Source organism: Crotalus tigris, unplaced genomic scaffold (assembly GCF_016545835.1).
Source record: "Crotalus tigris isolate CLP2741 ecotype Arizona unplaced genomic scaffold, ASM1654583v1 scf7180000018030.5226217, whole genome shotgun sequence".
In the NCBI taxonomy this organism is placed as follows: domain Eukaryota; kingdom Metazoa; phylum Chordata; class Lepidosauria; order Squamata; family Viperidae; genus Crotalus; species Crotalus tigris.
The window spans coordinates 5078279-5091855 of NW_024096786.1; the positions used below are offsets into that span (position 1 = coordinate 5078279).

General features: G+C 39.3%; 1 protein-coding gene across 2 annotated transcripts in view; it reads left to right on the plus strand.

Annotated features, from left to right (window-relative positions):
- Positions 1 to 288: 288 nt before the first annotated feature.
- Positions 289 to 13577, plus strand: part of AKAP12 (A-kinase anchoring protein 12) — a 66002-nt gene continuing 52713 nt past the window's right edge. The window contains exon 1 of one of the 2 annotated variants that reach the window (XM_039346912.1): positions 289 to 1974. In XM_039346912.1, the coding sequence (XP_039202846.1) occupies positions 1834 to 1974 (141 nt within the window). In that variant the 5' untranslated portion in view covers positions 289 to 1833. Of the gene's footprint in view, positions 1975 to 9626; positions 10897 to 13577 lie in introns of those variants that run through there. The other variant, XM_039346913.1, reaches the window with a different exon arrangement.

Consider the following 13577-nt stretch of genomic DNA (forward strand, 5'->3'; position numbering starts at 1 on the left):
GCTATTGCTATTATTATAGATTAATAAATCAGATCTTATTGGTATCACTGTATGTGTTCCACACACATTTAGAACTACAGCTTCATCTTCCAAAAATATACTCTCAACTGCACACATCAAATGAAGACAAGGACATATATAACTACTTCCCAAAACATGTTTTCAATTTATTCATTATTAATTAAAATGATAGAAATGTTTATTGGCCATCTATACCTTATTTTTTATTATAGCAAAACTGCATAGAATACACCTCCCCCTGCCCCAGCTTCTTTATGGATCCACAACCCCTGCAGAAATTATTGTGAGGCTTCAGTCATGATACTGTGGCTGCCATCTTGACTTTTTGACTCCTTCACTGATTATGGATGAGTCTTTGTGCAAAAGAGATTTTGATTCGAATATAGGTATCCCAATACTTAAAACATTAGCAAAACACAACTGAATGTTTATTTAACAATTTACTCTAAAATCATAAGGATAATTATTAATAATACTATAGATAACTAGCATTGTAAGGAACAATTAATTTTCCGGGTTGGATTATAAATCTTTCTTTTTCTTTTTTTTTTCCAAAACTCTGCTTCAAGAATTCACAACCTTTCTTATATCCACAATGGAAAGCAATCCCAGGGTTTATTTAAGCACTGCTCAAACTTTAAACATAAGAGTAGATAAATGAAATCAATAGTATTTAAGCCTCACAGAACACAATAGATCTATTTTATAGACTATTTTAGACTATGTCTGAATTCAATACTGTCCTCTCAACACAGTTTAGTAATAATGAGAGAATGGCTATTTTCTTTTTCTTTTCTTTTTTAAAGAAATTCATAATGTGAGTTATTTCATGTTCCACAAAACCTTCCATCCCAATCATATGCTGCTGACCTGTCATTTTTATTTGCTGTTGCTTGATCCCATGATACCCATGGTTGTTGTGTTGTTCACTATGCAAGGATCAGATAACAGATGTTGGCACTTTTTACATGATCTGATTTTCTCATCCAATTACTTCCTTCAAAAATTATCAGATTAATACCAGATTAGACTCCAGGTTTGGGTCTACCTGTGCCATGTTTAAGTGCGAGAAGCCTCACTTAAGAGACAGCGATGGAGGCACAGATTAAATAGAAAAGAACACTTGCGCTAAACCCAATCCACGATTCCTAGAAGAGTAGGCACGTTAGAGCAGTCAGATGCATCCCTCAAGGCCAGGATGGGAGGGAGGGAGAGGTTGTTCAGCTCAAAGCTGAAGGTCAGATGCTCCACAAAGTCTCCTCCCTCTTCAGCCCCCCGCCCCCTCCTTTTCTGATGGAATTCAGAGATGAAGTCCATTCGTGGGAGTGATGGGAGCGGAGTGACTTCTCATCTTCTTGAACCTGGGCACAAATCGAAGGACGACCTCGAGGGTGGGAAATAGGGAGACCCAGACAGCGCTACCTCGGCTAAAGGTGCTGGGATATTAGCCGTTCCCTCGCCTGCTTCCTCGCCCGGCTCTTCCTTGATTCCTAGGTTTGATGCTGCAAGGCGTGTCCGGGGCTCTGCTCATGTGATAGAGCAGGAGGGAGAGGCGGGCGGGGGACCAGGGAGGAGGTAGTTTTGTTGGCTTTTTTTTTTTTTAAAGGAGTTTGCAGAAACCTCCTGGGTTGCTTCAGTCGCAGCCTGACGGCTTTCCCGAGCAGCTGAAGTTAAGGAGCCGAAGAGCGCAGCTGCCTGGACAGCTCTATTATTGCTATCGCTTATTTCTTTTTTGGTTGAAAAGCGTCGCTTCCCGCGCCCCCCCCCCCCACGATCCCGAGGTGTTGGAGAAACGGACGCCGGAGAGAGAGCATGGGAGCGGGGAGCTCTACGGAACCGCAGAGCCCGCAGGATGAGACCACTGCAGCAGGAGATTCCCAGCCCGAGAGTCTGGGAGGGCGGACGCCAACGGAAGGAGTGGCCGAGGCTGAGGAGCCGGAGGATCCCTCCAAGGTACCAGAGTCTCCGTCCCACGGCGCGCGTCTGGAAGAGGCTGCCCGTTTGGCGAGGGCGTCGCTCTTTCTGGAGGACGTTTCGCTTCGCATCTTGGCGCGCAAACTTTCTGGGGGAGTCCCGAGCACCTGTCGGGGAGCGCGCGGGCACCTGCCTCCCTTCGCCACCCCGCCCTCCGTGGGGGGAGGGGGCGAAGTTTGGCGGGGTGGGGCGTGGCGGCGGCGGCGGCGGCTACTTGGCTCTCCTGAGGCAGGGCACTGCGTAGCCGGCGCCTCCGCAGTAATAAACTCTTCCCTACCTTTTGTCTGTCAAAAGAAGCTCTGCCCCTCCCCTCCCGCCGCTAAGGCTGAGGAGAAGGAGACGGGGCGCTTTAGTCGGCCCTCTCGGGAGGCGCGGCCTTCCGGCGCCTCCCGGTCTCACCTCATGCCTCGTTCCCTAGGCGTGATGAAGGGCGTCCTGGTCCTGCGCTGTCTGGGTTCTTTCGCACCTTCCTCTCCTGCGTTGCCCCGCTTGCACCCCCGGGAGAAGGAAGAAGGGCAACCACCCCTTTCCGTCGCTTTTGCGGATAATGTACAGACGGGGGTGGCGTGTGTGGAAAGACCCCACCCTGTGGCCGGACGGTGGCGGGGGTGGGGAAGGTTGCTGCGTGCCAAGATCTTCCTGACTGCAGTCCTGCAGTCAGCCTGTGGTGCCTTCGCCTCGGGCTTCTGCAGTTGCAGCCTCTTTGGAAGATGCTAGCGGGAGTGGTGCCAAAACCGAGAGGGGCGAAACAAAGCAAACTTGTGCCTTTGAGCACCGCGTTGATGTATCCTCTCACGCTGTATTGCTAAGTGCCTTTTCCCTTTCTCGCCCCAGTATCGCCTTGCCGCACGTGCGCGGAATAGGCGGCTGGCTAGGCGTTCTGCCGCGCTGGGCTGTCCAGGGCTGTGCTGCGTACCTTTTGTTTGCATTAGCAAATAAATGCCTGCAGTTTCTCTTACTATGGACGTTCCCAGAACATCCGAGCTCTGCCGGAAGCAATATAATAACTGGAGGGAACGAACGTTTTTCTCAGGGAGCTTTTGCGGTACAGTCTAATGGTTTGGACAGTTTTGAATTATATATATATATATATATATATATATAAAATGCAGTTCTGAAATCTATACGTATATGTAGGTATATATATGTTCAATGATGCAATCTTCGATCTCCGGGAAGAGTATACTCCAGTCCTCTACCAGCGAAAGCTAAGTTGTTTTAATCTTGTATATAACTGTTTTTATTGTTTTAAATGTTGTTTTAACAATAAATAACTGGAGTATACTCTTCCCGGAGATCGAAGATTGCATCATTGAACAAATATGCCCGGGATTCGTATTTTTACAACCATTAAGTATATATATGTATATATATATATATATGTGTGTGTGTGTGTATATGTATATATATGTATGCATATATATGTATCCGTATATATGCATGCATATATATATATACACACACACACATACACACACTGTTTAAAGAAGTGTCTTTTATAGTTTTGGAAAACAAAACAACAAAAAACCTTACTGCATATTTTTTAAGAAAAAGAAATTACTTCTTGCATTGTACTTTCCCAGGATATAGATTTTTATGTGTCAAACTCGCAACATCACCTGACATGTTGCAACATATTACGACTCTTTGCATTGCTGGCAATGGGGTGGGTGCGGCTTTGGTATGATGATGACACCCCTGTTTTAGGTTCTTTAAAAGAATTAAAACAAAGCACATGTTGAACTATAGATGAAATTCTCCAAACTTGCTCTTTGCCTAATCTAATGTGTGGGTGTGTCTTGGGTTTTAACTCTAACCATTTTTCCATAGGTAGTCCTTCAATGCATACGGTTGACAGAAGTTTTAAAAAGTATTTCTCTGTGGGAATATGTATTTTTTTCATAATGAAATGGAACAAAGTATTTAATAAGTTGAAACTAAGTTTTCTAATGTTGATTTACCAAATAAGCCAGCAGGGGAAAAAAAAGAGCAGTTAAGTAAATGTTTTCTGTGGCTGATGGTGAAAGAGATGATTTAGTTGCAAAAACATGACAACTGAAATGATTAAATGTATCAGAAGTATATGTCCCACATGATAAAAGAACATTGGCTTGAAGCTTGGGAAAGAAAACAAACTGCTGAGGTCAAACCAGCCCCTTCACATACTGTGTGAAAAGTATAAAATTATTTACTGTGTTTCAATTTCCCTCGAATTTTAATTCCAGGAAGTATCTGAAGTTTGTATCAATGTGGATTCATAATGTCAAGGCAAAAAAAAAGCTATGCAGTTAGCTCATCCTCTGTGAGAAAAGGAATTAGTCATAATTTAAGTTGAAAATTAAATTATTTTAGGCAACACTCGTATTCAAATGTTGCAGTTAGTTGGATGAAAGCCTAAATCTTACAAAACGGCTAACTTTCAAGTTTGAAGTAACCATTCCATCGTGCTTTTCCACTGTCCTTGGAAAACATTCCCTCAGACAAAGCAAAACATGTCCATGCCAAATCTATTAGGTACCTATTTTTCCAAACAGGGCATGTATGTTTCTCTATATAAACCTGAAAATTGTGTTTGAGTTTTCAAAGGGGAAATTCTTGGTTATCTGCTTAATTTCCTACCCTACCACCCATTTCTCTTACTTTGAATCCTGAAAAACAAAAGTCCATCTTCTTTAGCCAATTTGTTTTGAATGCCTTGCTGGTCATAACACACAGGTAGTCATTGACTTATGACCACAATTGAGCCCAAGATTTCTGTTGTTAAATGAGACATTTGTTAAGTGAGTTTTGCCTCCATTTTACAACCTTTCTTGCCAGTGAATTTGGTTTCCCCGTTGACTTTGCTTGTCAGAAGGTTGCAAAAGGTGATCACGTGACCCCAGGACGCTGCCACGGTCATATAGATGAGTCAGTTGCCAAGAATCCAAATTTTGATCACGTGACTGTGGGGATCCTGCAATGGTCGTAAGTGTGAAAAATGGTCATAAGTCACTCAGTGCCAATGTAACTTTGAATGGTCGCTAAATGAACCGTTGTGAGTTGAGTGCTTGTAGTTACTTTTGATAGAAACGACCATTGAGAATTGGAAGTTGTCAACCTTTGACTGAATGAGAAAGTGCAGCCAAGTATACCTATCATTTCACTTATGTGGGAGAAAATAAAGGCACACTTTCAGAGACTTTTTTTTGCTTCATCTCCAGTCTGTATGATCTTCAGTGGGAAACAGATTGTCTTGTGTGTCTCAATTTGCATCCTGCTTACTTGGTCCAGTGAACTCAATGAGAGTCAGCTATACCAGAGGTCCCCAGCCTTTTGGGCACCAGGGATCAGTTCCATGGAGAGAGGTTTTTCCGTGGACTGGAGGGGGTGTGGTTTTGTGTGCTGCCTGCATCCCGCACATGGGGGTTTGCTTGTTTGTGCGGACAGGTTGCTGGCATGCTACGGACTGGTATTGGTCCACGGACCGGGGGTTGGGGACCACTGAGCTATACAGTCTACTCTGCCTAGATACAGGGGTTGGCTCTTTTATGATGCGTGGACTTCAACTCCCAGAATTCCTGAGCCAACATGGTTGCCTACCCCTGGCCTAGAATATGATAGAAAGTTAAGAAAGAGGAATTAGTATCTTAATACTGAGGATAGGTTATATACATTTGCAGGCAAGCAGAGTGTCATATCATCAGCAAGTTTATCCCTAATACTTAATCCTAAAAAAACGTACTAAAAGGTGTAGGTATTTTTGAACTTTCTTGATATTAGATTCTATCACTAGTTCTGAAAGAAATGGTTCTGACTATCATACCAAACACAATGTTTTTTTAGTATTTTCTGCTTGGATGTAGTATGGAAGTATATAATAAGGATACATAAGCTGATATTATAAAAGTGTTCCTTGTACCTATTTACAGTGGCTCATCTCTCAAAGCAAAGGATCACACAATTGTCTGATGGGCTAATTATTATAGAACATTCTGCTGTAGAATAATGTATCACTTTGGTTCTGCCTACAGAATCACTAACATATGGCGGCATATAGGTAGTCCTCGATTTTCAACAGTTTATTTAGTGACTGTTCAAAGTTAATGGCACTGAAAAAAGTGACTTATGACCAGTTTTCACACTTAACAACTATTGCAGCATCCTCATGGTCACAGCTTGGCAACCGGTTCATATTTATGACGGCTGCAGTGTCCTGGGTCTTATGATCAGCTTTTATGACCTTCTGACAAGCAAAATCAATGGGAAATCCAGATTCACTTAACAACCATGTTACTAACTTAACAAATGCAATGATTCACTTAACAACTGTTAAGTGGCAAGAAAAGTCATAAAATGGGGCAAACTCCACTTAACAAATACTGTATTTCACTTAGCAAAATAAATTTTGGGCTCAGTTGTGGTTGTTACTTAAAGTTTACCTCTATCTCATATTTTGCAAATCATATTCCATCTTTAAGTGGCTTATTGGGATAGTATTTGTTACACAATTTGTATCAAGTGATCTTAAATATGCAAGATGTGAAATGGCCATATCATTTTCCACAGATAATTTTTAACTTCTAGAAAACTGTAAAAGGATGTTGTTTGAATGAAATTGGACAGTGGATTAGAGGCTTATCTGAAAAAATATATTTTGTCTTCTGTGTTTTAATTCACTTATGTTCAATTATGCAGCTGTTTATATTTCTGTCTTGTGTATTCTGTTGCAACAGCACTAGCTTTATCCATTCCTTTTTCCAGCCTTTTTCCAAAATTCCATATTGTGCTTGTAAAAGTATTAGTATTGTCTTTATTTAATAATTAATTCATCATTTTTCCAGATATTTCCATCACTTGTAAACTAGGAAAGTTTTGTGAAGTCATGTTGTTTTTGTTTACAGAACAAGGTTTTAATACACAATTACCTTTCAAATATATATCTTTTTTTCTCTTAAAGAAAATGGTAATATCACATTAAGGGTTGTTGATTCTACTGAAGTTCTTAAGTTACATTCACTTATTCCACTCCTCAGAAATAGCACCTTACAAAGAAGATAGACTACAGTTTATCTTATCAGCTATCTTAACAAGGCAGGAATTTCAGGGAAGCCTGTTTGCCCATATCTCTTCCTGAATTGCTGCTCCTGGAAATTAGGAAAGATGCTTTCAGAGTCAAATCGGTCCATGATAATACAATCCTGCACAATTTAATTTTAACGTTCCAGCTGGAATCAGGATTTCCCATAATCCATTGTGACGTAACCTGTTGGAACAGCAGGACGTTTAGCTTTTGAGGAGTGGGGCACATACTGATTGCTACTTAATGTTCAGTGTTTAACTCAGTTAAGGTCAGAATCAAAAATGTATTCTATGCAATTTTATGTAAAACAAGTATTGAATTAAAAAGAACTTATTCCTGGGTAAGTGTATACAGAATTGCAGTCTCATACCTCAATCCCCATATTTGACCATAATATAAAAGTATATTGCTTTCCATGTTAGAATCATAATAGCAAATTAATAATTAATGCTGGCGTAACTACTCAGCCTTTCAATATTATATTTTTGCTTAATCAGCTACAATGGAACAAAGTAATGTAGCACTTACCTTTAGTCTGCATAAGTCATCATTGAACAGAAATAGTTCCTATTAAGGGCTGTGCATTTGACTTGAGCAGATTCCAAAGAATTTAGGATTTGAAAGAGTGTGTAACATACATTAAAAATAAAGATAGCTTCAACCAGCACTGTTATAAATAAGAATCAAAACAGATCAGATCTGTTTCTAAACTGCTGTTCTGGAAGATCACGTGCTACTTATGGTGATTGTGACAAGACAGAAGAGGTTACTTCCGTTAAATGCCATGATGGAGAAGAGAGGGAAGAAGAGGAGGATTAGATTCAGTGATCAGATCAGGTTTCCCTCAGATCAGGGTGACCTTTGCAATCCAGTCAATCTAGACTAGAGTAGAGAGATCTTTGAAAATAGATAATTAGTTTAACCTTTCATCCCATCGGGTTTCCCCCCCCCCCCATTGTTCATCATTGAAATAAGATATCTTCTGGGATCTTTTAAATAACCTTCTATTTAAAGCAAACTTCCCCCCCCTTTTTAGTCACATATACTTTTGTTGCCCTATAACCATCTTTATTACTTCTTATCGACCAACCAACTCATCCTTCCTTTATGGCACACATAATCCTTGTTAGCCCTTCGAGGTAGTCCAGAGAAGAAGTACAGCAATGAACTCTAGCTCTATCTTTATTTTAAGGCTTCGTTAACAGAATCTTGCAAGATCAAAAGCATTTTTCCTCTCATGTAAAATGAAGACTCAATCATCTAAGCCAAAAGTATCTGAAAAGATTAAATAATGGCAACTGGACCAAATTTTATTAAAACTTAGACGTTTCGTTAGTCATCCAAGTAACTTTTCCAGTCAAAATGAACATTTGGGTAGGCAGAGAGCCAAGAGTCATTGTAATGAACCAACTCTTGCCATATAGACTGCAGAGGGTTTCTACTCACTTTTCCTCTCCTTTTATTGTCCAGAAATCCAAGGAGGATCCTTTTGAAAAGCTTCCCATAGTTCCTTTCCTTCTGAGGACATAGATACCTTTTATCTTTTAGTTGTCTAGGTGCAGCTCTTCCTTCTGTTGCTCCTGGTCATTCCCACATACCACTGCATCTCCATGGTGATCCAACTTTTCTGTAAATATTGGGCTATCCCAAGGGTAGGCAACCTTGGCTCTTTTATGACTCGTGGACTTCAACTCCCAGAATTCCTGAGCCAGCATGGCTGGCTCAGGAATTCTGGGAGTTGAAGTCCACGAGTCATAAAAGAGCCAAGGTTGCCTATCCCTGGGCTATCCTAATAAAAGATAAAAGTTTGAAGAAATTATATTCCATGCAGATAATGAAGGAGCTTTATTTTTTTCTAGCTTGCTTTTCATCCAAGGAATGAGTCAGAATGATCTCTCCCTGTGGTGATCTGGTTGGAGCAAACTATTTTGAGAGCCAGAAATTAAGCCCCTGCGAGTAGGTGCAGACTTGGTGCATTCCTAGTTCCTCTGCAGTATGTTTGATATGATTGGATTTGGTTATATGTACAGTTTTACATTCCAAAGATTCGCCCTGGGTGTTAGGATAGTTAAGCCTTTTAAAAGAAAACTACTCTTTGCATTACAAATGAGAAATCTGCTTTATTCATCAAGATATTTGTCAATTGAATGAATTATTAAAAGAAGTAGCCCTGAAACAAACAGAAGAAATGAGAATTTAGGGTTAAACATATAGTAATGGCACCAGCCAGGCATCACACTATACCAGTGGTTCTCAACCTTTTTAATGCCGCAACCCCCAACCGGTCGTAAGTCAAGGACTACTCAACCGGTCGTAAGTCGAGGACTACTCAACTGGTGCAGCACCTTTTGCAGAAAGGGACTTTTGGCGGGCTCAGCAGGGCAGAGACAGCCTGGACAATTCCTATTGTCTTTTGAAAGCCAATAGAATTAGACTCTATTCAAGAGAGTCTATTCTATTGGCTTTCAAAAGCCAATAGAATAAAAGGGAGTAGCACAGCTAAGGAAAAGGGGAAAAAAATGGCGGACTGCATTGTTTGGCGACCCCCGTGAAATGGTCGTTCGACCCCAAATGGGGTCCCGACCCACAGGTTGAGAACCACTGTACTATACCATAAACTTATGTCATGTAAATGATAAGCAGGAGTGCTTTGACTTGTGTTTTTCTCTTTGAAGTAACACCAGAAGATCAGAAGCTTGTATTTCCATTTTAAATTAAGCCTAATTGATTTATTAGATTTATCTCCTACATATCCCAATAGATATTTTTGAAAAATATTGACTAATAGCTGAAATTATGCTAGAATGCCGTTACCATTGTGGCATCATAAAACTCCATCTAGATTTGTATGGATCTCAGAAATGCATTGATGTGCTCTTTGATTGTATTTAACCTAAGTCTATTATGCATGCCTTTTTTTACTTGCAGAATGAAGAAGACAAATTAGGAGTCAAGTTACAAAAAAAGGTGTTCAATGTTACAAAGGTCTTGCCCCTAGATTAATGCAGCAAATTGATTGGTAAACTCTAGACTGCATTTCTTTACAAATACATTAAAGATGATGTATGGTCTGCAATATATGGAAAGTTTTTCATAACATAAAGATTAGTAAATGCTGCCTGTATAATACTCCACAACAGCGATGTTTTCATGACAGATAGCAATTATGATAAAGATAACGTTTGAACCTTTGGTATAATTACAGTTGTGAAAATTGGTCTGTGGCAATAGTATTTTACTCACTATTCTGGAAACAAATGTCTGCTTGTTATCTTTTCCCAGATTTTCTCACATACAGGTAGTCCTTGATGTACAACCATTCGTCTAGTGACCGTTTGAAGTGACAACACCATTGAAAAAAGGGACTTGTGTCTGTTTTCCACACTTAACGATTGTTGCAGCATCCCCATGGTCACATGATCAAAATTAGCATGATTGGCAATTGGAATATATTTATGATAGTTGCAGTGTCCCAGGATCATTGAATCACATTTTGGGGACCTCCTGAAAAGCAAAGCCAATGGCTGTCATGTTCACTTAACAACTGTGTTACTAACTTAACAACTGCAATGATTTACTTAACAACGGTGGCAGGAAAGGTCTTAAAATAGAGCAAAATTCACTTAGCAACTTTCTTGCTTATTGTAGAAATTTTGGGCTCAGTTGTGGTGGTAAGTCAAGGGCTATCTGTATCTGTGGTTTTCACTTCTTTTCAGGTTTCATAGCAGGGAGCTATAAGGTTTGAGGAGCTGATCTTTGAGAAGAAACCCCAAATCCTACTTGGGTGCAGAGAAGTAATTGTGTTTATCTTCCTTCAAATGGGGACAAGGCTTTTTTTTTAGGTTTGTTTGTTTGTTTGTTTGTTTCAAATATTTGGTAGCTATTCATATATGCTGTCTCAGCTAATTAGTGTTACTTAACATTATTGAGATGACCTTAATTTTTGTCGAATCTGGCAAACCCATAATATGTTTGCAAACATTATTTAAAATAAAATAATGCTGGCTTATGCAATGTATGATTGTCAGTTCTCAATTTAGGAGGTGTGTTTCTTGGTCACACCTTAAAAGAACATTGTACATAATAGATGTAGTTCAGTCTGGAGATTGGTTAGGTCTCTAACAGTAGAGAATATTGGAAAAACCAAGAAAGAAGGACTGCCAGAAAAATATACTGTAGTCTGTAGACCAACAAGTCAGATCAATGTAAACAACAGAGTAAAAGGCTAATTTCATAACATTTGAATTTTCAAAGGTCCTTCAAACTCTGGTGGTGTTATCCTAGGACCCCAGGGGACTGGTGAATTATTAAGGTGGCTACATTATTATTAACATCTCTTTGCCAAATATTTGTTCTTTTTTAGTTTTTTTTTCCTAAATTTTAATAATAGCAATTATAATATTGATTATTTTAGTATTATTAATAGTTTTTACTTTTATTGTATGCTGCTCAGAATCTCTTGTTGTCAGATGTGTGGTTATATAAATTTCATAAATAATCAGTGTACTTCATTTATGGAAAGAAAGGTATCTTAGTAACAGGAACAAACTTAGTGATAACTAAAGCAGAAAAAAAGTTCCTTTTTTAAAAATGAAGACAAGAACTAAATTGGTTTTCAGAATAAGCTACCCTGCCAGGGACTAATAGAAAACAAAAGCCTTGGGCAATAAGAATATTGTACAGTGGCTGAATGCAGAGTTTCATGCTCAAATATCGGAGAAAGAAAGAAAAAGTTATTTCAGTGAATATCAACAAATGGAGGAAAAGGACAAGAAAAGGAAAATGAGAGTTGTTTTTGAGATCAGAAATCAAAGGAAAATGTATGTCTGATTAGGACAACTCATGAATAACTGTAGAAGATCTAATACAGGCAAACGAAATTACAGAAATATGGAAAATTTGTATTGATACTTTTTATGAATGGGATTACAGAATGTCAGAAACATTTGTATAGAGACAAAATACTCCCTAACTCATTCCTAGAAAGTGAGGCACAAGAGACAATAAACCAGATTGCTAGACTCAGTTGAAATATTCAGCAGATAGTTAAAGCTTCAGGAAAAGAAGAAGTAAAAATGCTTACATGTCAATAAATATGGGATAAGACTGCATGGTCTATGGATTGGGGGTGCCAGGGGTGGGGGAGAAAGAAGATTGGATTCAAATTATGGAAAGAGAAATATGAAATAAATGTGGGTTTCAAAAAGGGTAGAGGAATCTGATAGAGAATATAAAACATTTTAAAAGCATATAATAGAACAAGATTATCTAAGGAGGATGACCTCTTCTTCCTTAATTACAGAAAGGTCTTTGATTGTATAGATCAGTGGTTCTCAACCTTTTTAATGCCGTGACCCCCAACCGGTCGTAAGTCGAGGACTACTCAACCGGTCGTAAGTGAAGGACTACTCAACTGGTGCAGCACCGTTTGCAGAATGGGACTTTTGGCGGGCTCAGCAGGGCAGAGACAGCCTGGACAATTCCTATTGGCTTTTGAAAGCCAATAGAATTAGACTCTATTCAAGAGAGTCTATTCTATTGGCTTTCAAAAGCCAATAGAATAAAAGGGAGTAGCACAGCTAAGGAAAAGGGGAAAAGAAAATGGCACACTGCGTTGTTTGGCGACCCCCGTGAAATGGTTGTTCGACCCCAAATGGGGTCCTGACCCACAGGTTGAGAACCACTGGTATAGATCATGTTCAAAATGTGAAACATACTAATCCTATTAACAACAAATAAGCTATTATACCTTAGTTTGAAGAAGCAGAGTGGTTCAGGGTCAGAAAGAGAAAAAGATGCATATCGTCCTCAGATCATTTTTATTTTGTACAGCAAATATATTCGGAATGAATGGGTTGGAAGTTATAAGAACTAGAATTAAAATTGGATATCAGAACATTGTGATATATAGAGGGCATCTTTTTGTTAGGTGAAAGTGCAGAAGAGTTAAGAGACGCTCATAAGGAAAGTAAAAATGGAAAATGAAAAAAATGGTTTAAATTTTAATACTATGATGACAAAGATAGAATCAACAGCATGTTTAGTGAACTCTTGCTTAGCAGTCAAGAAATGAAGTTGAAAGATTTGTTTTTAAGGTGAAGAATAGATGCAGGTGAATAGTGTGCTATAGCGTTAATCCTAGAGAATAAGACAATGATGGATTTAGACTGGATCGTAAGAATATTTCCATGACAACATATATCAGAGTAGTTGAAACGGCAGGTTTTCCATGGGTAGTGAATAGGTGTAAAAACTGCACATTGAGAACAAGTAAAAGAAAGGATATTTTCAAAGTATGGATTGAGAGGCAGTCGATAAGAGCACCACAGACTGCAAGAAGAACCAGTCAGTCTGCCCTAGATTAAGAAAAGACTGTTCCCTCAATGTTAGCTTAATAGCAAATCTACCATGGACTAGGAAAAAAAAAAGAATTATGCTTTCATAATTCAAGAGGATTGAAGAAGCGAAGGCGAACAGATGATAGATGAGATCAGCAGTCTCTATAAAATGTCTGTGGCAGAAC